Below are 26,165 nucleotides of genomic sequence, written 5' to 3' on the forward strand. Positions count from 1 at the left end.
CCGGAGTCCTGAGCCCAGAGTCCTGCACCCGGTGTCCTGAACCTGGAACCCAGAGTCCTGAACCCAGAGTCCAGAATCAGGACTCCTGAACCCAGAGTCCTGAATCCAGAACCCAGAGTCCTGAACGGGACAATGGACCTTCACACAAACTGTCCTGTAAAGTAACTGTGCATTGGAGGTCAAAGGTCAGAGGTCATGCCCCTTCAGGTGTGTTAATGTGAAGCCTTACCTGTACTGGACTGGACTGTAGTGGACTGGACTGGACTGTAGTGGACTGTACTGGACTGTACTGGACTGTGATGGACTGTAGTGGACTGTAGTGGACTATAGTGGACTGTACAGGACTGTAGTGGACTATAGTGGACTGTACTGGACTGTAGTGGACTATAGTGGACTGTACTGGACTGTAGTGGACTATAGTGGACTGTAGTGGACTATAGTGGCCTATAGTGGACTGTACAGGACTGTAGTGGACTGGACTGTAGTGGACTGGACTGTAGTGGACTTGGTCACATGGGGGACATTGTTCTTTTTTCATACAGTTTCATTTGTGATTAAACATTTTGTCATTAATTATCTTTTCTAATCACTTCCTGTTGTTTTTGTTTTTATTTCTCGTTCCTGGAGCCGCTGCAGTACAAATGCTAAACCGTTGTCATGGTAACAGCGGGTCAGTTTGCACCAGTGGTAAATAACAGAGGCGGGGCTTTAAACAGATCCTCCCACAGCGTCTGGAACAGTGATTCTTTATTTCTCAACAGGTTTTGATCCATTGACCTTTGACCTTTGACACATAAAACAGTCAAACACCTAAAGTTGACTCAGGTAAAAAAAACAAATCATAATCATAAATATTTTCACAGCACAGTTCGTCTCCATGGTTACAGCAACAAGTCTGAGGATGATGATGATTGGCAGTCTGAATGGGCGGAGCCTCCTGCACCTGTTCTGTCCCTTCAACAATGTGATGTAGGTGGGTACGAGGTCACACCCAGTAACCGGTGGGCGGAGTCAGCGGAAGGTGGAGGCAAGTAGTATGAGGCTCAGCAGGTAGAGGTCAGAGGTCAAAGGTGAAGAGGAGCTGGAGTCCTCCAGGCATCCACCTTTCTTCAGACAGACGGTCTGCTCACACCTGGAACCTGCAAACACGACACACATGAGGTCATATGTTCAGGTATGAGGTCATATGTTCAGGTTATGAGGTCATATGTTCAGGTTATGAGGTCATATGTTCCAGTATGAGGTCATATGTTACAGGTATGAGGTCATATGTTCAGGTATGAGGTCATATGTTACAGGTATGAGGTCATATGTTCAGGTATGAGGTCTTATGTTACAGGTATGAGGTCATATGTTCAGGTATGAGGTCATATGTTCAGGTTATGAGGTCATATGTTCCAGTATGAGGTCATATGTTCAGGTATGAGGTCATATGTTACAGGTATGAGGTCATATGTTCAGGTATGAGGTCATATGTTCAGGTATGAGGTCATATGTTCAGGTTATGAGGTCATATGTTACAGGTATGAGGTCATATGTTCAGGTATGAGGTCATATGTTCAGGTTATGAGGTCATATGTTACAGGTATGAGGTCATATGTTCAGGTTATGAGGTCATATGTTCAGGTATGAGGTCATATGTTCAGGTTATGAGGTCATATGTTACAGGTATGAGGTCATATGTTCAGGTTATGAGGTCATATGTTCAGGTTATGAGGTCATATGTTACAGGTATGAGGTCATATGTTCAGGTTATGAGGTCATATGTTACAGGTATGAGGTCATATTTTCAGGTTATGAGGTCATATGTTACAGGTATGAGGTCATATGTTCAGGTTATGAGGTCATATGTTCAGGTATGAGGTCATATGTTCAGGTATGAGGTCATATGTTCAGGTTATGAGGTCATATGTTCAGGTATGAGGTCATATGTTACAGGTATGAGGTCATATGTTCAGGTTATGAGGTCATATGTTACAGGTATGAGGTCATATGTTCAGGTTATGAGGTCATATGTTACAGGTATGAGGTCATATGTTCAGGTATGAGGTCATAAGTTCAGGTATGAGGTCATATGTTCAGGTTATGAGGTCATATGTTACAGGTATGAGGTCATATGTTCAGGTTATGAGGTCATATGTTCAGGTATGAGGTCATATGTTCAGGTTATGAGGTCATATGTTACAGGTATGAGGTCATATGTTCAGGTTATGAGGTCATATGTTCAGGTATGAGGTCATATGTTACAGGTATGAGGTCATATGTTCAGGTATGAGGTCATACGTTCAGGTATGAGGTCATATGTTCAGGTGTGAGGTCATATGTTACAGGTATGAGGTCATATGTTACAGGTATGAGGTCGTATGTTCAGGTTTGAGGTCATATGTTCAGGTGTGAGGTCATATGTTACAGGTATGAGGTCATATGTTCAGGTGTGAGGTCATATGTTACAGGTATGAGGTCATATGTTACAGGTATGAGGTCATATGTTACAGGTATGAGGTCATATGTTCAGGTATGAGGTCATATGTTACAGGTATGAGGTCATATGTTACAGGTATGAGGTCATATGTTCAGGTATGAGGTCATATGTTCAGGTATGAGGTCATACGTTCAGGTATGAGGTCATATGTTACAGGTATCAGGTCATATGTTACAGTTATGAGGTCATATATTACAGGTTGAGGTCATATGTTCAGGTGTGAGGTCATATGTTCAGGTGTGAGGTCATATGTTACAGGTATGAGGTCATATGTTCAGGTGTGAGGTCATATGTTACAGGTATGAGGTCATATGTTACAGGTATGAGGTCATATGTTACAGGTATGAGGTCATATGTTACAGGTATGAGGTCATATGTTCAGGTTATGAGGTCATATGTTACAGGTATGAGGTCATATGTTCAGGTTATGAGGTCATATGTTCAGGTATGAGGTCATATGTTCAGGTTATGAGGTCATATGTTACAGGTATGAGGTCATATGTTCAGGTTATGAGGTCATATGTTCAGGTTATGAGGTCATATGTTACAGGTATGAGGTCATATGTTCAGGTATGAGGTCATATGTTACAGGTATGAGGTCATATGTTACAGGTATGAGGTCATATGTTCAGGTATGAGGTCATATGTTACAGGTATGAGGTCATATGTTCAGGTGTGAGGTCATATGTTCAGGTATGAGGTCATATGTTACAGGTATGAGGTCATATGTTACAGGTATGAGGTCATATGTTACAGGTATGAGGTCATATGTTCAGGTGTGAGGTCATATGTTACAGGTATGAAGTCATATGTTACAGGTATGAGGTCATATGTTACAGGTATGAGGTCATATGTTACAGGTATGAGGTCATATGTTCAGGTATGAGGTCATATGTTACAGGTATGAGGTCATATGTTACAGGTATGAGGTCATATGTTCAAGTATGAGGTCATATGTTACAGGTATGAGGTCATATGTTCAGGTTATGAGGTCATATGTTCAGGTTATGAGGTCATATGTTCAGGTATGAGGTCATATGTTCAGGTTATGAGGTCATATGTTACAGGTATGAGGTCATATGTTCAGGTTATGAGGTCATATGTTCAGGTATGTGGTCATATGTTCAGGTTATGAGGTCATATGTTACAGGTATGAGGTCATATGTTCAGGTTATGAGGTCATATGTTACAGGTATGAGGTCATATGTTCAGGTTATGAGGTCATATGTTACAGTTATGAGGTCATATATTACAGGTTGAGGTCATACGTTCAGGTATGAGGTCATATGTTCAGGTGTGAGGTCATATGTTACAGGTATGAAGTCGTATGTTCAGGTTTGAGGTCATATGTTCAGGTGTGAGGTCATATGTTACAGGTATGAAGTCGTATGTTACAGGTATGAGGTCATATGTTACAGGTTGAGGTCATATGTTCAGGTGTGAGGTCATATGTTACAGGTATGAGGTCATATGTTACAGGTATGAGGTCATATGTTCAGGTGTGAGGTCATATGTTACAGGTATGAGGTCATATGTTACAGGTATGAGGTCATATGTTCAGGTATGAGGTCATATGTTACAGGTATGAGGTCATATGTTCAGGTATGAGGTCATATGTTCAGGTATGAGGTCATATGTACAGTCTTATTTCTTTCTGGTTTTGTCTTAGATTCAAGTAGAAAAATCACAGTGCACATATGACATCATGAGGCCTGTGGCTCCACCCACTGCTTTGGTTCCACTGTTCTGAAATGTGTGTGTAATCAAGACCCTCATGTACAGAGGGAATGCACATCTGTCACCTCCCCCCAGGCCACGCCCCTCTCAGTCAGACTGAGTGTCAAAAACAAAGTGGCTCAACATGGTGGAGTATAGCAGTAACTACAGCCAGAGCAGAAAACTGTGGAATATCAGATGGAATTAAAGACAACTGGACTGGACATGGGTCCATCCAAGCTACCAAACAACAGCTGTTCTACCAACACTGATCTGGGACAGAAATCACCTATCCTGACATTTACATGAACCTGAGTTCAATGCGGGAAAATCCCCAATGCAAAGGCTGAAAGCATCCAACAGACCCAGAGTTGTGTCCATCCTGGTCCTGGTTCATTAGAGGATTCCAGCTGGTGAGTGCTTTCATTCAACATACTATTGTTTTGGAGGTTTTGTGTCAGTGCAGACGGAGTTTGTTGGCGGTGATTTGGGCGGTAAAGGCCCAGCAGTAGTGCTCCCAGTTCACTACTGATTTACTGGAGTTGAACCCTTAGTACTGACCCAAGTGAGTGGATGATCTACTGGTACTGTGGAGATTTAAGGAGAGTTCACATCAAATACTGGATCCAACACAGATCCAACAGCTGTGTGCTAGAGGAGCCCCTGATCTGGAAAACTAGGTTAGCCTCAGTTTAAGCTAGTTTACAAATCATGTAGAGCACAAGGTTCACAATCACACAACTGAACACACAAACGATTCAGTTCTGAAATCTAGAACTAAATGACAGATGCTAACATGAAGAGCTTTACTAAGAAGGAACGTTAGCCAAAACCAGATGGAATTTAAGGGATGAGTTTACACCAGAACACAGCATACATGACCGTTAGTCTGGATTCCAGTTCTTTTTCTGAATGTCAGCGATCCATCTGCTTCTTCTGTCTGTGGCTTTAGGTCAACGCTAAAACGACAGCTCCCAGTGCTTTTAAACCTGTTTGTGCGATCAATGACACAACAGCTCTGCCCCATTTTTAGATTGGTCTAAAGTTTTCACAGTATTCAAACCAAAGCCGCTGCTCATCTGCCTCTGTCTGACACTCAGTGGGCGGAGCCACAGTGACTTCTGCTAGCGCTGATGTCACATGCAGAGCCTCTATTGGTTTAATGGAAACAAGTGGGTGGAGTTGAAAACTGAGTGTAAACTCCACCCACATGGCCTCACAGTGACCTGATAAACCCCTCCCACATCCATGCCCAGACCCCCTGGGGGCCCAGACCCCCTGGGCCCCCCCCCTCTCACCTGTGTAGTTAGCTGGGCAGATGCAGCTGCTGTAGTCCAGGCAGGTTCCTCCGTTCTGACAGAGCAGACGCTCCTCATCGCAGACGTTGGCTTCAGGAGCAGATCAGGATTATTGATTATTGATCAGCGGAAGTTCGGTTGGAAAAAGAACACGACGAAGGAACAAATGAGCGACGTGAGTACAGTTCATGAAGCACATGAATAAAGCCCCGCCCACCTGTGCATCCAGCTCCTCCCTCTCTCCAGGTGTATCCAGATAAACAGGTGTCGCAGCGCCTCCCTGTGGATCCGGCTTTACACTGACACAGACCAGAGTTTGAGCAGTGAGGAGACGAGCTGCCCTGAAGGTCACACTGGCACCCTGAAGGGCAGGAGACCAGCTAGCATTAGCCTTAGCATTAGCAACAGGACAGGACAACCCCTAGCATTAGCATTAGCAACAGGACAGGAGACCCCTAGCATTAGCATTAGCAACAGGACAGGACAACCCCTAGCATTAGCAACACGACAGGAGACCACTAGCATTAGCATTAGCAACAGGACAGGAGACCCACTAGTATTAGCAGTAGCAACAGGACAGGAGACCCACTAGCATTAGCAGCAGCAACAGGACAGGAGACCCACCGGCATTAGCATTAGCAACAGGACAGGACAACCCCTAGCATTAGTATTAGCAACATGACAGGAGACCACTAGCATTAGCATTAGCAACAGGACAGGAGACCACTAGCATTAGCATTAGCAACAGGACAGGAGACCCACTAGCATTAGCATTAGCAACAGGACAGGAGACCCACCGGCATTAGCATTAGCAACAGGACAGGAGACCCACTAGCATTAGCATTAACAACAGGACAGGAGACCCACCGGCATTAGCATTAGCAACAGGACAAGAGACCCACTAGCATTAGCATTAACAACAGGACAGGAGACCCACCGGCATTAGCATTAGCAACAGGACAGGAGACCCACTAGCATTAGCATTAACAACAGGACAGGAGACCCACCGGCATTAGCATTAGCAACAGGACAGGAGACCCACTAGCATTAGCGTCAGTAACAGAACCACAGACCCACCATCATCATCATCATCATCATGTGTTGTTGTGTTACTGACCTACACACACGTTCTCGTCGTCCAGGGGCAGTGATGCGTTTCTATAGTAACCCAGGCGACAGTACTGGCACCTCTGTCCTCGTGTGTTGTGTTTACAGCTCACACATGTGACCACGTTGATGAAGTCGATGTAGCTGCAGCGGTTGGAGTGTCCGTTACACTCACAGTCTGAAAAAACAACAGCCACAGCTGATCAGTGACGAGTGGGCGGGGTCAAATATCTAAGACACACCCACAACTGAACTGTTACTGTATAAGCTCCGCCCACAAGACGGGCAAATGAGGCATGTGACACTGATGGATGGAGGGGGGGGTTGGACCAGTCACAGCTCACATCAGCAGGGTCAGGTGGTTTGTTTTCAACCTGAGATGAATGAGCGTGGGAGGAGTCTGAGGAAGGGGTGGGGCCATTAGTGGGGTTGGCTAGCGGTGGTCTTACCCTGGAAGTTGACGTAGGCGATTTTGGACAGCTGGCTGAACTTTGGACCTCCTGGAATCAGAAGCTTCTGGGTCACTTTGGACAGAAAACAGGCCTTGTAACCATGGCAACACCGCTGACCAATCAGAGCTCAGCACTGCTTCATCACAGGCGTTACTACGACGACGACACCAACTGTGAATACCACTGAGGCTACTTCAGCCAAAGTTACCCAGTTGAATACTACAACTACAAGTACCAACAATACTATTAATACCACTACTAGTACTACTACTACTAGTACTAGTAGTACTAGTACTAGTAGTACTACTAGTATTAGTAGTATTAGTAGTACTACTAGTATTAGTAGTACTACTAGTACTACTGCTGCTTCCTCAAATATCTTGTACCTTTTCTCTCATAGCCTTTTTCGTTTTTTTCCTCTTCCTCTTTTCCTTCTTTTCTTTCCTCTTTTGTTTCCTCCTTTCTTTCCTCTTTTCCTTCTTTTCCTCTCTCTGTAGTTTTCCTCTTTTCCTTCTTTTCTTTCCTCTTTTGTTTCCTCCTTTCTTTCCTCTTTTCCTTCTTTTCTTTCTTCTTTAGTTTCCTCCTTTCTTTCCTCTCTTCCTTCTTTTCTTTCCTCATTTCTTTCCTTTTTTCCTTCTTTTGTTTCCTCCTTGGTTTCCTCTTGTCCTTTTCTTTCCTCTTTTGTTTCCTCCTTTCTTTCCTCTTTTCCTTCTTTTCTTTCCTCTTTAGTTTCCTCCTTTCTTTCCTCTTTTCCTTCTTTTCTTTCCTCATTTCTTTCCTTTTTTCCTTCTTTTGTTTCCTCCTTGGTTTCCTCTTGTCCTTTTGTTTCCTCTTTTGTTTCCTCCTTTCTTTCCTCTTTTCTTTCTTTTGTTTCCTCTTTGGTTTCCTCCTTTCTTTCCTCTTTTCCTTCTTTTCTTTCCTCTTTGGTTTCCTCCTTTCTTTCCTCTTTTCCTTCTTTTCTTTCCTCTTTGGTTTCCTCCTTTCTTTCCTCTTTTCCTTCTTTTCTTTCCTCTTTGGTTTCCTCCTTTCTTTCCTCTTTTCCTTCTTTTCTTTCTTCTTTAGTTTCCTCCTTTCTTTCCTCTCTTCCTTCTTTTCTTTCCTCATTTCTTTCCTTTTTTCCTTCTTTTGTTTCCTCCTTGGTTTCCTCTTGTCCTTTTCTTTCCTCTTTTGTTTCCTCCTTTCTTTCCTCTTTTCCTTCTTTTCTTTCCTCTTTAGTTTCCTCCTTTCTTTCCTCTTTTCCTTCTTTTCTCTCCTCATTTCTTTCCTTTTTTCCTTCTTTTGTTTCCTCCTTGTTTTCCTCTTTTCCTTCTTTTCTTTCCTCTTTTGTTTCCTCCTTTCTTTCCTCTTTTCTTTCCTCTTTTTTTTCCACTTCTTTTGCTTCTTCTTTCGTTTCCTTCTGCGTTTCCTCTGTTGTTTCTGTGACACACACACACACACACACACACACACACACACACACACACACACACACAGTTGACATTAGAACATGTTTGTGTGTTTCCATATTTCCTGCTGATCTTCTTCTTCTTCTTCTTCTTCTTCTTGTTCAGTTCATTGGTTTGGTCTCAGTTTTAATTAAACTCTTGTTCTCAGATTTAAACTCAGTTTGACTGACATGTCTGTGTTTAGACTCAGTACCTGCTGGTCTAGACTCAGTACCTGCTGGTCTAGACTCAGTACCTGCTGGTCTGGCCTCAGAACCTGCTGGTCTAGACTCAGTACCTGCTGGTCTGGCCTCAGTACCTGCTGGTCTGGCCTCAGTACCTGCTGGTCTAGACTCAGTAACTACTGGTCTAGACTCAGTACCTGCTGGTCTAGACTCAGTACCTGCTGGTCTAGACTCAGTACCTTCTGGTCTGGCCTCAGTACCTGCTGGTCTAGACTCAGTACCTGCTCGTCTGGCTTCAGTACCTGCTGGTCTAGACTCAGTACCTGCTGGTCTAGACTCAGTACCTGCTGGTCTAGACTCAGTACCTACAGCTGAGCTCATGTGGTCTGAACATGGCTTTCTTTCTAATCTGGTTCTGTTCGTACCTTTGTCTTCTCTTGGTCCTTCGGTCTTCTCGTCTGTAGTGGTCCTCATCTTGTCGGACTCTGGTCCAGCTGGATCTTCTCCAGCAGATGTTCCTTCCTTCGGTGTAGAACCTGCTGTGGAATCCAAACCAAGGACTGCAGGATCTGGTGCAGGAGGAGCTTTTTCCTTGGCTCCTGTGGGAATGGAATCCAGTCCCGGACCAGCGGAATCTGATCCAGGATCATCAACTGGTTGAACTGAATCATCTACATTCCCAACAGGGGCGGTCTCAGATTTTGGTCTGGCTTCAGAAGAATTTGGACCCTCAGGAGAAGGGAAGGTGAAGTCCACAGGGGCCAGACCACCAGTTTCATCTGTGGGGGCAGAGCTTGTGTCTATCCCAGCATTACCTCCCATGTCCTCCAAAGAAGGTGTCAAGGTGTCTACAGGAGTATCAGGAGCCAGAGGAGGGACATCAGGAGCTGGAGGAGGGGCGTCAGGAGGTGGGGAAGGAGCAGCAGGAGGTGAAAAAGCAATGTCAGGAACCTCAGGTGCATCAGGAGGAGGTATATCTGGAAAAGGAAGATCAGGAGGAGGTATGTCAGGAGGAGGTACATTCGACTCTACTGCAGTTTCTGGAGTTCTGGTGACTGGCAAGTCTGGAGCACCATCAGGAGGAGGAACGTCAGGAGGAGGACCATCAGGAAAAGCACCATCAGGAGGAGGAACGTCAAGAGGAGGACCATCAGGAGGAGGACCATCAGGAAATGCATCATCAGGAGGAGGAACGTCAAGAGGAGAACCATCAGGAGGAGGACCATCAGGAAATGCATCATCAGGAGGAAGAATATCAGGAGGTGGGCCATCAGGAGGAGGTAAATCAGAAGGAGGACCATCAGGAAAAGCACCATCAGGAGGAGGAACGTCAAGAGGAGGATCATCAGGAGGAGAACCATCAGGAAATGCATCATCAGGAGGAAGAATATCAGGAGGAGGGCCATCAGGAGGAGGTAAATCAGAAGGAGGACCATCAGGAAAAGCACTATCAGGAGGAGGAATGTCAGGAGGAGGTAAATCAGGAGGAGGACCATCAGGAGGTGAATCAGGAGGAGGACTATTAGGAGGAGGTGAATCAGATGGAGGACCATCAGGAGGAGGTGAATCAGATGGAGGAACATCAGGAGGAGGCGAATCAGGTGAAGGGCCATCAGGAGGAGGACCATCAGGTGAAGGGCCATCAGGAGGAGGACCATCAGGAGGAGGTAAATCAGGTGGAGGGCCATCAGGCGGAGGCGAATCAGGTGGAGGGCCATCAGGAGGAGGTAAATTAGAAGGAGGGGCATCAGGTGAAGGACCATCAAGAGGAGGACCATCAGGAGGAGGTGAATCAGATGGAGGACCATCAGGAGGAGGTAAATTAGAAGGAGGGGCATCAGGTGAAGGACCATCAAGAGGAGGACCATCAGGAGGAGGTGAATCAGATGGAGGACCATCAGGAGGAGGTGAATCAGATGGAGGACCATCAGGAGGAGGCGAATCAGGTGAAGGGCCATCAGGAGGAGGACCATCAGGAGGAGGATCATCAGGTGAAGGGCCATCAGGAGGAGGACCATCAGGAGGAGGTAAATCAGGTGGAGGGCCATCTATTGGAACATCTGTTTGTGAGGGGACATCAGGAGGACTAGGATCCAGTCCTGGGGGGGGTGGGGGGTCTCCTTCCTGGCTGGTTGGGCCTGACTCAGCAGGTGGACTATCTCCATTTGGAGTCCCGTCACCGGTGGGTTTCGGAACAGGTGCTGCTGGTGGTGCTCCAGTTGGGGTACCGGTAATCTTGTACCAGTTTGTACCAGTTCCAGAGAGGGCGGAGCCTGTGTTGTCTGATGAGGATGTGAAGTCAGAGGGCGGAGTCGCTAGGTCAGAAATAAACACCTGTGGGTCAGTACTGCAGTCTGAGGTGGGGGGGGTGTTGGTACTGGTGGGACTGGAGGTACTAATGCTGGTACTTCTGGTGGTACTGTCTGGGACTGGGACTCCTTCAGTCTCCAGTGCTGGACGGCTGAACAGAGTTGGTTCTCCTATGGGTCCTGCTGTACTGGGACTACTAACAGTACTACTAACAGTACTACTAACAGTACTGCTAACAGTACTACTAACCACAGTAGAAAGTGAAGTACCCCAGGTGGCTGTCGTAGTACTAGAGTCTACAACAGCTTCTGGAGTTTGACTGGTGCTCTTAAAGAACGTCATGGAACTAAAGTCGGCCGTTGTACGAGGGTCAAATGCAGTAGTAGTGTAGTAAGTAGTAAATGTTTGAGCTGTAGTACTCCTCCATGTATCAGAGGTAGTAGAAATACTAGTACTACCATCACCAGTAAGAGTAGAAGGGCTCCCTGTACTGGTTTCAACTGCATCAGAAGACAAAGTATATGTGAAAATAGTATCTGTAGTAGAGACAGTAGTGTCCAAAGTAAATGTGTAGTCAGTGGATGTAGTACTGTCCATCAAAGTAGTACTGTCCATTATAGTAATACTGTCCATTATAGTAGTACTGTCCATCAAAGTAGTACTGTCCATTATAGTAGTACTGTCCATTATAGTAGTACTGTCCATTATAGTAGTACTGTCCATTACAGTAGTACTGTCCCTTATAGTAGTACTGTCCATCAAAGTAGTACTGTCCATTACAGTAGTACTGTCCATTATAGTAATACTGTCCATTATAGTAGTACTGTCCATCAAAGTAGTACTGTCCATTATAGTAGTACTGTCCATTATAGTAGTACTGTCCATCAAAGGAGTACTGTCCATTACAGTAGTACTGTCCCTTATAGTAGTACTGTCCATCAAAGTAGTACTGTCCATTATAGTAGTACTGTCCATTATAGTGGTACTGTCCATCAAAGTAGTACTGTCCATTAAAATAGTATTGTCCATTATAGTAGTACTGTCCATCAAAGTAGTACTGTCCATTATAGTAGTACTGTCCATTAAAATAGTACTGTCCATTATAGTAGTACTGTCCATCAAAGTAGTACTGTCCATTATAGTAGTACTGTCCATTATAGTAGTACTGTCCATCAAAGTAGTACTGTCCATTATAGTAGTACTGTCCATCAAAGGAGTACTGTCCATTAAAATAGTACTGTCCATTATAGTAGTACTGTCCATTAAAATAGTACTGTCCATTATAGTAGTACTGTCCATCAAAGTAGTACTGTCCATCAAAGTAGTACTGGCCATTATAGTAGTACTGTCCATTATAGTAGTACTGTCCATTAAAATAGTACTATCCATCAAAGTAGTACTGTCCATCAAAGTAGTACTGGCCATTATAGTAGTACTGTCCATCAAAGTAGTACTGTCCATTAAAATAGTACTATCCATCAAAGTAGTACTGTCCATCAAAGTAGTACTGTCCATTATAGTAGTACTGTCCATTATAGTAGTACTGTCCATCAAAGTAGTACTGTCCATTAAAATAGTACTGTCCATTATAGTAGTACTGTCTGTTGGGTTAGAAGTAAACATGTTGTCAGTAGATGTAGTACTGTCCACTACAGTGGCAGTTGTGCTATCCGTATTAGTTGTAGTATCAGTTGTAGTATCAGTAGTATCAGTTGTATCAGTTGTAGTATCAGTAGTACCAGTTGTAGTATCAGTAGTATTAGTTGTAGTATCAGTAGTATCAGTTGTAGTATCAGTTGTAGTATCAGTAGTATCAGTTGTAGTATCAGTAGTACCAGTTGTAGTATCAGTAGTATTAGTTGTAGTATCAGTAGTATCAGTTTTAGTATCAGTAGTACCAGCTGTAGTATCAGTAGTACCAGTTGTAGTATCAGTAGTACCAGCTGTAGTATCAGTAGTACCAGCTGTAGTATCAGTAGTACCAGCTGTAGTATCAGTAGTACCAGTTGTAGTATCAGTAGTACCAGTTGTAGTATCAGTAGTACCAGTCACTCCATCAGATGCTGCTGAGTTAGCGTCACCAGGCGCTGTCAGAGAAGAAGAGACTGTGGTTAAACTCAAAGGTTCATAGGACTGCCATGAAACCCAATGGCACTATATAGTTCTACTATGGTTCTACTATGGTTCTACTGTGGTTCTACTCTAGTTCTATTGTGGTTCTACTATAGTTCTACTATAGTTCTACTGTGGTTCTACTGTGGTTCTACTATAGTTCTACTATGGTTCTACTGTGGTTCTACTGTGGTTCTACTATAGTTCTACTATAGTTCTACTGTGGTTCTACTGTGGTTCTACTATAGTTCTACTATGGTTCTACTGTGGTTCTACTGTGGTTCTACTATAGTTCTACTGTGGTTCTACTGTGGTTCTACTATAGTTCTACTGTGGTTCTACTATAGTTCTACTGTGGTTCTACTGTGGTCCTACTGTAGTTCTACTGTGGTTCTACTGTGGTTCTACTATAGTTCTACTATAGTTCTACTGTGGTTCTACTATAGTTCTACTGTGGTTCTGCTATAGTTCTACTGTGGTTCTACTGTGGTTCTACTATAGTTCTACTGTGGTTCTACTATAGTTCTACTGTGGTTCTACTGTGGTTCTACTATAGTTCTACTATAGTTCTACTGTGGTTCTACTATAGTTCTACTGTGGTTCTACTATAGTTCTACTGTGGTTCTACTGTGGTTCTACTATAGTTCTACTGTGGTTCTACTGTAGTTCTACTGTGGTTCTACTGTGGTTCTACTATAGTTCTACTGTGGTTCTACTGTGGTTCTACTGTGGTTCTACTATAGTTCTACTATAGTTCTACTGTGGTTCTACTATAGTTCTACTGTGGTTCTACTATAGTTCTACTATAGTTCTACTGTGGTTCTACTATAGTTCTACTGTGGTTCTACTATAGTTCTACTGTGGTTCTGTTGTGGAATGTCCCTGTTGCACCTGGTCACTCCTTCAGGTCAGTTCAGTGATTGACAGGTCAGTGCAGACTAACACAGATTTAACACCCACACCATCTGTCAGCTGTGTGTGCGTGTGTGTCTGTGTGTGTGCGTGTGTGTCTGTGTGTGTCTGTGTGTGTGTGTGTGTGTGTGTGTGTGCATGTGTCTGTGTGTGCATGTGTGTGTGTCTGTGTGTCTGTGTGTCTGTGTGCATGTGTCTGTGTGTGTGTCTGTGTGCGTGTGTGTGTGTGTGTGTGTGTGGTTTAACTTGAACAGATTAAGGCTTTTCCCATAATGCACCCTGGCTGTACAGTCGAGCCCATGTGTTGTTTAAATGTTACTACTCATTACCCATCAGCCCTTGTGCTACTCATTACCCATCAGCCCTTGTGCTACTCATTACCCATCAGCCCTTGGGTCTGTGGTGAGGTCAGAGGACAGTTGAACCATAGAAATGTTCTGTTGGTTCAGATGTTTCATCTTTCAGCTCAGACTCAGTTCTCTGTACATCCCATAATGCAACACTGCACCATGTGACTAGATCTACTGGGTGTGTTCAGGGTAAAGGAAGTGAAAGAGGAGGACGACAGGTGAGCAGACAGACAGACAGAGGGACAGACGGGTGAGCAGACAGACAGGTGAGCAGACAGACAGGTGAGCAGACAGACAGGTGAGCAGACAGAGAGACGGGTGAGCAGACAGACAGACAGAGGGACAGACGGGTGAGCAGACAGACAGACAGACGGGTGAGCAAACAGACAGACAGAGGGACAGACGGGTGAGCAGACAGACAGACAGACAGACGGGTGAGCAGACAGACAGACAGAGGGACAGACGGGTGAGCAGACAGACAGACAGACAGACAGACGGGTGAGCAGACAGACAGACAGAGGGACAGATGGGTGAGCAGACAGACAGACGGGTGAGCAAACAGACAGACAGAGGGACAGACGGGTGAGCAGACAGACAGACAGACAGACAGACAGACAGGTGAGCAGACAGACAGACAGACGGGTGAGCAGACAGACAGAGAGACAGACAGGTGAGCAGACAGCCAGACAGGTCAGCAGACAGACAGACAGACAGACAGGTGAGCAGACAGACAGACAGAGAGACAGACAGGTGAGCAGACAGACAGACAGGTGAGCAGACAGACAGACAGGTGAGCAGACAGACAGACAGACAGGTGAGCAGACAGACAGACAGACAGGTGAGCAGACAGACAGACAGACAGAGAGACAGACAGGTGAGCAGACAGACAGACAGGTGAGCAGACAGACAGACAGACAGACAGGTGAGCAGACAGACAGACAGAGAGACAGACAGGTGAGCAGACAGACAGACAGGTGAGCAGACAGACAGACAGACAGGTGAGCAGACAGACAGACAGACAGGTGAGCAGACAGACAGACAGACAGGTGAGCAGACAGACAGACAGACGGGTGAGCAGACAGACAGACAGACAGGTGAGCAGACAGACAGACAGACGGGTGAGCAGACAGACAGACAGACAGGTGAGCAGACAGACAGACAGACGGGTGAGCAGACAGACAGACAGACAGACAGACAGACAGGTGAGCAGACAGACAGACAGACAGGTGAGCAGACAGACAGACAGACAGACAGGTGGTCAGTACTTACTGGCTGCTGTTTCTGATGCTTCACCTTAAAAACACATGTCAGTGTGAGTCTACATTTATACATATATATGAGATCAGTTTTCTGTAGATATCATATTAAATATATATTCTTTCTTTTTCAGTAGACTTGTGTTGCTAACGGTAGTGAACGTACAGGTGTTGGCGGTGCCTTTGGGCAGGGTCAGGTACGACCCGGGTCTCCAGGTGCGGGATTTGAACCCGGGTCGGCAGCGTTGGCAGTCCTGTCCGTCCGTGTTGTGGTCGCAGTCGCACATGAGCGTGGCGTCCCGAAGCAGACACTGGGCCGCATGGAGGTTACACTTACACCTGGACACAACACACAGGCGCCACAGCTAACATCAGGACCTGGGCTGGACCACGTGGCCCATCAGGACCAGGTCTGGACCATGTGTCCCATCAGGACCTGGTCTGGACCACGTGTCCCTTAACCTGTGGTTTGGATCCGACCTCTGACCCTGAACGGCGGTGTATTTGTTACCTGGCAGGGACGTCGATGTTGGAGATGGCGTAGAAGTATTTGAGCAGGTTGTCCGTCTGGACGTAGGTCCCGCCCAGTGCTGGGCGGAGCAGTCGCAGGCGTAGGTTGGTGAAGGTGAAGAAGTCCCTCAGGCCCTTCATGGTCTCCATGCGGGTGTACAGAGCGTCCATGTTGATCAGCTTCGGTCCCGCCAACACTCCGAAGCGAGCGCGCACCTCAAACACCACCGCCTTCTCCTCCTGTCGGACAAAGCGGCCGTCAGCGGGTCACATGGGGTTAACGCCTTAAGGATGTTAGCCGGACCGGAACCCACCTTGGCCCCGACCCAGCGGGAGTACTGCTCAGTGCAGATGACCCGGGTCAAGTTGCTTGGCGCCAGCTCCGAGACTCGTTTGGGCATCATGCCGAAGACCTCCATGCAGTCGTCAGCGTAGTACTGATAGGGCATCCAGGTGACACCTGTAGAAGAACCAGCTGATCAGCTGACTGGGACCAGCATAAACAGAAGGACTGGGACTAGGAAGAAGGACTAGGAAGAAGGACTGGGAAGAAGGACTGGGAAGGACTGGGAAGAAGGACTAGGAAGGACTGGGAAGAAGGACTAGGAAGGACTGGGAAGAAGGACTGGGAAGAAGGACTGGGAAGAAGGACTGGGAAGGACTGGGAAGAAGGACTAGGAAGAAGGACTGGGAAGGACTGGGAAGAAGGACTAGGAAGAAGGACTGGGAAGAAGGACTAGGAAGAAGGACTGGGAAGAAGGACTGGGAAGGACTAGGAAGAAGGACTGGGAAGAAGGACTAGGAAGAAGGACTGGGAAGGACTGGGAAGAAGGACTAGGAAGGACTGGGAAGAAGGACTAGGAAGAAGGACTGGGAAGAAGGACTAGGAAGAAGAACTGGGAAGGACTGGGAAGAAGGACTAGGAAGAAGGACTGGGAAGGACTAGGAAGAAGGACTGGGAAGAAGGACTAGGAAGAAGGACTAGGAAGAAGGACTGGGAAGAAGGTCTGGGAAGAAGGACTAGGAAGGATTGGGAAGAAGGACTAGGAAGAAGGACTGGGAAGAAGGACTAGGAAGGACTGGGAAGAAGGTCTGGGAAGAAGGACTAGGAAGGACTGGGAAGAAGGACTAGGAAGAAGGACTGGGAAGAAGGTCTGGGAAGAAGGACTGGGAAGGACTGGGAAGAAGGACTAGGAAGAAGGACTGGGAAGAAGGACTAGGAAGAAGGACTGGGAAGGACTGGGAAGAAGGACTAGGAAGAAGGACTGGGAAGAAGGACTGGGAAGAAGGACTAGGAAGAAGGACTGGGAAGGACTGGGAAGAAGGACTAGGAAGGACTGGGAAGAAGGACTAGGAAGAAGGACTGGGAAGGACTGGGAAGAAGGACTAGGAAGAAGGACTGGGAAGGACTAGGAAGAAGGACTGGGAAGAAGGACTAGGAAGAAGGACTGGGAGGAAGGACTGGGAAGAAGGACTAGGAAGAAGGACTGGGAAGAAGGACTGGGAAGAAGGACTAGGAAGGACTGGGAAGAAGGACTAGGAAGAAGGACTGGGAAGAAGGACTAGGAAGGACTAGGAAGAAGGACTGGGAAGAAGGACTAGGAAGGACTGGGAAGAAGGACTAGGAAGAAGGACTGGGAAGAAGGACTAGGAAGAAGGACTGGGAAGAAGGTCTGGGAAGAAGGACTAGGAAGGACTGGGAAGAAGGACTAGGAAGAAGGACTGGGAAGAAGGTCTGGGAAGAAGGACTGGGAAGGACTGGGAAGAAGGACTAGGAAGAAGGACTGGGAAGAAGGTCTGGGAAGAAGGACTAGGTAGGATTGGGAAGAAGGACTAGGAAGAAGGACTGGGAAGGACTGGGAAGAAGGACTGGGAAGGACTGGGAAGAAGGACTAGGAAGGACTGGGAAGAAGGTCTGGGAAGAAGGACTAGGAAGGACTGGGAAGAAGGACTAGGAAGAAGGACTGGGAAGAAGGTCTGGGAAGAAGGACTGGGAAGGACTGGGAAGAAGGACTAGGAAGAAGGACTGGGAAGAAGGTCTGGGAAGAAGGACTAGGAAGGACTGGGAAGAAGGACTGGGAAGGACTGGGAAGAAGGACTAGGAAGGACTGGGAAGAAGGTCTGGGAAGAAGGACTAGGAAGAAGGACTAGGAAGAAGGACTAGGAAGAAGGACTGGGAAGGACTAGGAAGAAGGACTAGGAAGAAGGACTGGGAAGGACTAGGAAGAAGGACTAGGAAGAAGGACTGGGAAGGACTAGGAAGAAGGTCTGGGAAGAAGGTCTGGGAAGAAGGACTGGGAAGAAGGACTAGGAGGGACTGGGAAGAAGGACTAGGAAGAAGGAGTGGAAAACCTAAAACTTAAACCAACACTAAACATGAGGAACTGTTGGCCTAAATCTGGTCAGTTCATCTAAACCAAAGTAAATCATCTTGTAGTTCCATGGTTTCTACAGTTTGAAACAACTCTATAAACTGTATAAAATGACAGACAGGTGCAGATAAACACTGAAAATGGCTGTGTTTGCCCCGCCCACATCCCCACATCCACCAATCACCTTTGTCCATGGACTTCTCTAACACCATGCTGGTTGGTCGACCGTACTCGAAGGTGACGATGATGTCATCGACCACCTCCAGACTCTTGTTCCACGACAGCGTGATGTTGGCCAATAGGGGCTCAGGGTACCTGGACCATGTGACTGTCTGCCAGTAGGTGATGAGCCCGCCCCTTTCCCTGTCGCCCATCAGCTGAGGAGGGTGAGACAGGTCTGGACTGGAGGCGTCGCATTCATCACTGCACAGGTAGGGGTTCTCCTGCAGACAGACAGACAGAAAGATACAGACAGATACAGACAGACAGACAGATACAGACAGACAGACAGATACAGACAGACAGATACAGACAGATACAGACAGACAGACAGATACAGACAGACAGACACAGACAGATACAGACAGACAGACAGATACAGACAGATACAGACAGACAGACAGATACAGACAGACAGATACAGACAGATACAGACAGACAGACACAGACAGATACAGACAGACAGACAGATACAGACAGATACAGACAGACAGACAGATACAGACAGACAGATACAGACAGATACAGACAGACAGACAGATACAGACAGACAGACAGATACAGACAGACAGATACAGACAGATACAGACAGACAGACAGATACAGACAGACAGACACAGACAGATACAGACAGACAGACAGATACAGACAGACAGATACAGACAGATACAGACAGACAGACAGATACAGACAGACAGATACAGACAGATACAGACAGACAGACAGATACAGACAGACAGACACAGACAGATACAGACAGACAGACAGATACAGACAGACAGATACAGACAGATGCAGACAGACAGACAGATACAGACAGACAGACACAGACAGATACAGACAGACAGACAGACAGACAGACAGATGAAGTTACTTTAAAGCCTAAGGTTTTGTTGTTTGGTAAAATGTCTAAATGTCCCTCCTCCCTCCTGTGCTCATTGGACAGATAGTCATGTAGTTTATTTTCATTGGATGGACACTTAGTCCAATCAGACTCCTTTCAACAGTTGAATGGTGTAACTCCGCCCACTCCACGGTCTGTGTCCTAATTGAATCTGAGTTCTGGTGGACCTGGGACGTTCAGGTGGATCAGGGGTGGGTGGGACTCTGGGTCATGTGAGCATTAGTGTTAAACAGACGACTGTAACCATGGCAACCGCAGATCATTAACCCTGTGATGCAGGAGGACGAACATCCACCTGTGTGTGTGTGTGTGTGTGTCCCACTGACATATATGTGTGTGTGTGTGTGTCCCACTGACATATATGTGTGTGTGTGTGTATGTGTGTGTGTGTGTCCCACTGACATGTGTGTGTGTGTGTGTGTGTGTGTGTGTGTCACTGACATGTGTGTGTGTGTGTCTATGTGTGTGTGTGTGTGTGTGTGTGTGTCCCACTGACATATATGTGTGTGTGTGTGTGTGTGTCCCACTGACATATATGTGTGTGTGTGTCCCACTGACATATGTGTGTGTGTGTCCCACTGACATATATGTGTGTGTGTGTGTGTGTCCCGCTGACATATGTGTGTGTGTGTGTCCCACTGACATATATGTGTGTGTGTGTGTCCCGCTGACATATGTGTGTGTGTGTGTCCCACTGACATATATGGGTGTGTGTGTCCCACTGACATATGTGTGTGTGTGTGTGTGTGTGTCCCGCTGACATATGTGTGTGTGTGTGTGTGTGTGTGTGTCCCACTGACATATATGTGTGTGTGTGTGTGTGTGTGTCCCGCTGACATATGTGTGTGTGTGTGTGTCCCGCTGACATATGTGTGTGTGTGTGTGTGTGTGTCCCACTGACATATACGTGTGTGTGTGTCCCACTGACATATGTGTGTGTGTGTGTGTGACCCACTGACATATATGTGTGTGTGTGTGTCCCGCTGACATATGTGTGTGTGTGTGTGTCCCACTGACATATATGTGTGTGTGTGTCCCGCTGACATATGTGTGTGTGTGTGTCCCACTGACATATATGTGTGTGTGTGTCCCACTGACATATGTGTGTGTGTGTGTGTGTCCCGCTGACATATGTGTGTGTGTGTGTCCCGCTGACATATGTGTGTGTGTGTCCCACTGACATATATGTGTGTGTGTCTCCCACTGACATATGTGTGTGTGTGTGTCCCACTGACATATATGTGTGTGTGTGTGTCGCTGACATATGTGTGTGTGTGTCCCACTGACATATATGTGTGTGTGTGTGTCCCGCTGACATATGTGTGTGTGTGTCCCACTGACATATATGTGTGTGTGTGTCCCACTGACATATGTGTGTGTGTGTGTCCCGCTGACATGTGTGTGTGTGTGTGTGTGTGTGTCCCACTGACATATATGTGTGTGTGTCCCGCTGATATATGTGTGTGTGTGTGTCCCACTGACATGTGTGTGTGTGTGTCCCGCTGACATATGTGTGTGTGTGTGTGTGTGTCCCACTGACATATATGTGTGTGTGTGTCCCACTGACATATGTGTGTGTGTGTGTGTGTGTCCCACTGACATATATGTGTGTGTGTGTGTGTGTCCCGCTGACATATGTGTGTGTGTGTGTCCCACTGACATATATGTGTGTTTGTGTCCCACTGACATATGTGTGTGTGTGTGTGTGTGTGTGTGTCCCGCTGACATATGTGTGTGTGTGTGTGTGTGTGTCCCGCTGACATATGTGTGTGTGTGTGTGTGTGTCCCGCTGACATATGTGTGTGTGTGTGTGTGTGTCCCACTGACATATGTGTGTGTGTGTGTGTGTGTGTCCCGCTGACATGTGTGTGTGTGTGTGTGTGTGTCCCGCTGACATATGTGTGTGTGTGTGTGTGTGTGTCCCGCTGACATATGTGTGTGTGTGTGTGTGTGTGTGTGTCCCGCTGACATATGTGTGTGTGTGTGTGTGTGTGTCCCGCTGACATATATGTGTGTGTGTATGTGTGTGTGTGTGTGTCCCACTGACATATGTGTGTGTGTGTGTGTGTGTGTGTCCCGCTGACATGTGTGTGTGTGTGTGTGTCCCGCTGACATATGTGTGTGTTGGATTAACACTAACAGTTAATCTGTTCAGATGATCCTCTGCTGCCAACTGTCACAGATTGAACTGATCTGTGTTCAGAGGAACGTAAACACAGCTGATTACACACACACACACACACACACACACAGCGTCCACTTCCACTAACAGGGTCATAATAAACCCCGCCCACTTCAGAGGTAAACGTCGTCTATTGGTTCAAACTCTTATTTCCATCTTTTGGAGTTTTTTTTTTTTCAACAAATAATTGGTTGTATCAGCTGTCAGTCAATAGCTGTGTGACGGACAGATGTAAACAGTCTGGGGTCGTCATGGTAACGGCCTCCTTGTTTCTGTCTTTTGGTTATATTTGATTGTTCATAAACTGTGATTATTAATTATTAACGTTTCCCTTTTTGCTGGGTTCCGTGTATGAATTATTCAGGTTCCCACTGGAACAATTAGAGCGGCGGCGGCGGCAGGTGGTGTTCAACACGAGGCCCCGGACCGCCGACGGCCGCTGGAAAACCCCCAGGGGTCACGGTCAGGTAAAGGTCAGGAGGGAGAGTGATTGACAGGTGGACTCATGTGGATGTGAGCGTGTCATCACATCTGTTGGACACTTTAAACCAAAACAGATCAACCTGGAATTTAGAGCAGATCAACTAAAAACCTGAACTGAGGCTTGACTTCAGAAAACAGACAATTAATAACATGATGTCAAAGAAAAACTCATTATTAAACTGTTTTCACAGTGACTTCTCTCTGTTTCACCATTACTAAGTGATTTATCTCCATTTATTCGAATATCATAGTCTGTATTTTTTATTTGTTCAGTGTAAATTATGTATCATCTATATTTAATTCACTAATCATGTAAATGTTCATTAAAGCTCAGAGTCAGTTCAAAGGTTATTATTTAAAAAACAGAGAAAACAAGAAAAACTGACTTCTTCAGTCCCATCTGTCCTTTTTTTTTCTTCTTCATTTTATTTAATTTTATTGGTCATTTTGGCTGGTTTTCTTCATTTTGTTGCATATTTTATTTATTTATTCATTTATTTACTTCAAGTACTCATTTACTGCAATGTTTGTGACATATTTATTAATTTGGATTAAATCTATCAGTATTTGAGACTTAACGTTTATTTCTTATTAATTAAGGTCACATTGTTGTAAACACTGATCAGCTGATTTCATTCTGAATATTTGATGTTGTTTATGTTTACACAGTCAAGTTGACTGGAATACACATAAATGTAATCAATATGCAATAAATACATATGAATATGTAAGTCACTCTGGACCTACTTAACATTTAACTACATATTAAAAAAACAATTATAATAATAATTAAGTTTAAATCTGAGAAACTTCACATTTAGATGAAAATGTCATAAATGTATTTTTATTTTAGTAAAGTCTTCAGTCACATTTGAATTCATTCATTAGATGAATTTAAATAAATATATAATAACATTAATATCAGACTGACATGAATATATCAGACTGAGCTGACATTTGGAGCGCAGACGGGGGTCAAAGGTCACAGCGGCAGCAGCACTGTGTGGCGGTGGGTTTGGCCTCACCACTGACACTGTCATAATAAACCCCACCCACATCCACTAAGTCATAATAAACCCCGCCCACATCCACTAAGTCATAATAAACCCCGCCCACACCCACTAACAGTCATAATAAACCCCGCCCACATCTGCTAGCACTCATAATAAACCCCGCCCACATCCACTACCAGCCATAATAAACCCGCCCACATCCACTAAGTCATAATAAACCCCGCCCACATCCACTAAGTCATAATAAACCCTGCCCACACCCACTAACAGTCATAATAAACCCCGCCCACATCTGCTAGCACTCATAATAAACCCCGCCCACATCCACTACCAGCCATAATAAACCCGCCCACATCCACTAAGTCATAATAAACCCCGCCCACATCCACTAAGTCATAATAAACCCCGCCCACACCCACTAACAGTCATAATAAACCCCGCCCACATCTGCTAGCACTCATAATAAACCCTGCCCACATCCACTACCAGCCATAATAAACCCGCCCACATCCACTAAGTCATAATAAACCCCGCCCACCTCCACTCACTCACCAGTGTGCAGAAGCGTTCGGGGGGGTTTCCGCAGGTGATGCCGGGGGGGTCGACTCGGATCTGCATCAGCTCCTTCATGTTGACGGGCGGCGGCTGACAGGCGTAGAACTCCCAGCCAGGCCCCGCCTCCGAGCTCAGCAGAGACCGGCAGACGTCGAATGCACCAACGGGCTGAGAGCGGACCGGCGGCGGGAGGAGGAGGAGGAAGAGGCAGGGGCCAGGGCAGGGGCTGGGGCCGGTACCAGGGGAGAAACATGTCCATCATGAGGTCAGGGGGCGGGGCAGTGCTCACCTGCATTTGGACGTCACCTCCCACATTGTAGGAGGTCTTCAGCCGGTTGTCACGGTAACAACATTGTGACTGAGAGGTTCCCAATCAGCACTGGTGAAGAGGCCCCGCCCACCTACAACCTACAGCAAATCACACATAAGACGCATATGAATAAAGCTCCGCCCACAGATTTAGGACCGCATATGAAAGTGGTCCGGGTCAGATTCAGGACTGTGTATGAAAGCGGTTCGGGTCAGGTACAGGACCACATATGATGGTGACGGTTTCATCTGTGGGTCCTCAGGTCCAGAAACAGGAGGACGGCGAGACACCGACACAGACTCCGCCCCCAGAGAAATAATGTCAGTTATGAAGATTTGTTTGTTTGTTTGTTTTGTTTCGGAGCCGAATGAAACATGATATTAAACTGAGACCAGGAGCAGAAAAGACAGACGCATTAACCCTTAAAAGACCAAAACTTTAACCCTTAAACACCCAAACGTCCACCTTTAACCCTTAAAGACCCAAACGTCCACCTTTAACCCTTAAACACCCAAACGTCCACCTTTAACCCGTAAACCCAAACGTCCACCTTTACCCCTTAAACACCCAAACGTCCACCTTTAACCCTTAAACACCCAAACGTCCACCTTTAACCCTTAAACACCCAAACGTCCACCTTTAACCCTTAAACACCCAAACGTCCACCTTTAACCCTTAAACACCCAAACGTCCACCTTTAACCCTTAAACACCCAAACGTCCACCTTTAACCCTTAAACACCCAGACCTCCACCTTTAACCCTTAAACACCCAAACGTCCACCTTTAACCCTTAAACACCCAAACGTCCACCTTTAACCCTTAAAGACCCAAACGTCCACCTTTACCCCTTAAACACCCAAACGTCCACCTTTAACCCTTAAACACCCAAACGTCCACCTTTAACCCTTAAACACCCAAACGTCCACCTTTAACCCTTAAACACCCAAACGTCCACCTTTAACCCTTAAACACCCAAACGTCCACCTTTAACCCTTAAACACCCACACCTCCACCTTTAACCCTTAACACCCAAACGTCCACCTTTAACCCTTAAACACCCAAACGTCCACCTTTAACCCTTAAACACCCAAACGTCCACCTTTACCCCTTAAACACCCAAACGTCCACCTTTAACCCTTAAACACCCAAACGTCCACCTTTAACCCTTAAACACCCAAACGTCCACCTTTAACCCTTAAACACCCAAACGTCCACCTTTAACCCGTAAACCTCCAAACGTCCACCTTTAACCCTTAAACCTCCAAACGTCCACCTTTACCCCTTAAACACCCAAACATCCACCTTTAACCCTTACAGACCCTCTGAGGTCCAGGTGGATCCTCCAGACCCTGGTGGTCTGTGCTGGTCTTGGTTCAGTCCTGCTTCTTCAGTTCATCCAGTTCTTACCTCAGTGTCTGTTCCTGACAAACTGATGAGCCAGACCACTGCTGCTCTGCTCCTGCTTCTTCTTCTGCTTCTTCTTCTCCTTTCTTCTTCTCCTCCTTCTCCTCCTTGTTCTCCTTCTCCTTCTTCTTCTCCTTCTTTACTCCTCTCCGTGCTCCTCTCTCTTCGTTCTCTCCTCTTCTCCCCCTCCACTCATGTCTCCTCTCCTCTTCGATCTCTTCTTTTTAATCCTCTAAACTTGTCAGTCTGTGTTTGCTCTGACCTGGCTCCGCCCCCCCCCCCCCCTCTCTCTCCCTAATGTTACATGTACCTCACTCTACCTTTAAATCTATTATCAGATGGAATGAGGAATTTTGAGGTTTAAGTTCAATTCAATTATACAATGACATATAGAAGTACACTGGATATACTACTATTACAAATACTAGTAGTAATATAACATTAAATAATACAATATAATAAATATTATAAATATTATATTATATTATATTATATTATATTATATTATATTATATTATATACAACTTCAAAAAATTTAAGCCTTAAAAATTAAATGGAGCAATAAAATAAAAAAAGTTTAGAATTTGCATACGTAGAAGTATTTTTGC

At 45.9% G+C, this 26,165-nt stretch overlaps 1 protein-coding gene across 1 annotated transcript; it reads right to left on the reverse strand.

Moving 5' to 3' along the window:
* Positions 1-734: 734 nt before the first annotated feature.
* On the reverse strand, positions 735-25,692 carry LOC115416100 (proteoglycan 4-like). The gene is made up of 15 exons (XM_030129809.1): positions 25,561-25,692; positions 23,840-24,250; positions 18,671-18,929; positions 16,429-16,574; positions 16,116-16,354; positions 15,771-15,943; positions 15,618-15,641; positions 9,090-10,979; positions 8,425-8,471; positions 7,442-7,487; positions 7,053-7,127; positions 6,614-6,781; positions 5,714-5,857; positions 5,497-5,586; positions 735-1,139 (listed from the first exon to the last, which is right to left on the reverse strand). Exons 2-15 carry the CDS (start codon positions 23,915-23,917, stop codon positions 1,012-1,014), a joined length of 3,507 nt encoding a protein of 1,168 aa, XP_029985669.1. The 5' UTR covers positions 23,918-24,250; positions 25,561-25,692; the 3' UTR covers positions 735-1,011.
* Positions 25,693-26,165: the final 473 nt, after the last annotated feature.

This window comes from Sphaeramia orbicularis, unplaced genomic scaffold (genome assembly GCF_902148855.1).
Source record: "Sphaeramia orbicularis unplaced genomic scaffold, fSphaOr1.1, whole genome shotgun sequence".
Classification (NCBI taxonomy): Eukaryota; Metazoa; Chordata; class Actinopteri; order Kurtiformes; family Apogonidae; genus Sphaeramia; species Sphaeramia orbicularis.

Bases quoted from the DNA above. Each gene is read 5' to 3' on its own strand.
- LOC115416100 (XM_030129809.1), bottom strand. From the start codon at position 23,917: ATGAAGGAGCTGATGCAGATCCGAGTCGACCCCCCCGGCATCACCTGC. The intron at 16,575-18,670 runs GTGATTGGTGGA...GTTCTTCTACAG, and splicing joins AGAGAAGTCCATGGACAAAG to GTGTCACCTGGATGCCCTAT. The intron at 15,944-16,115 runs GTAACAAATACA...TGTTGTGTCCAG, and splicing joins AACATCGACGTCCCTGCCAG to GTGTAAGTGTAACCTCCATG.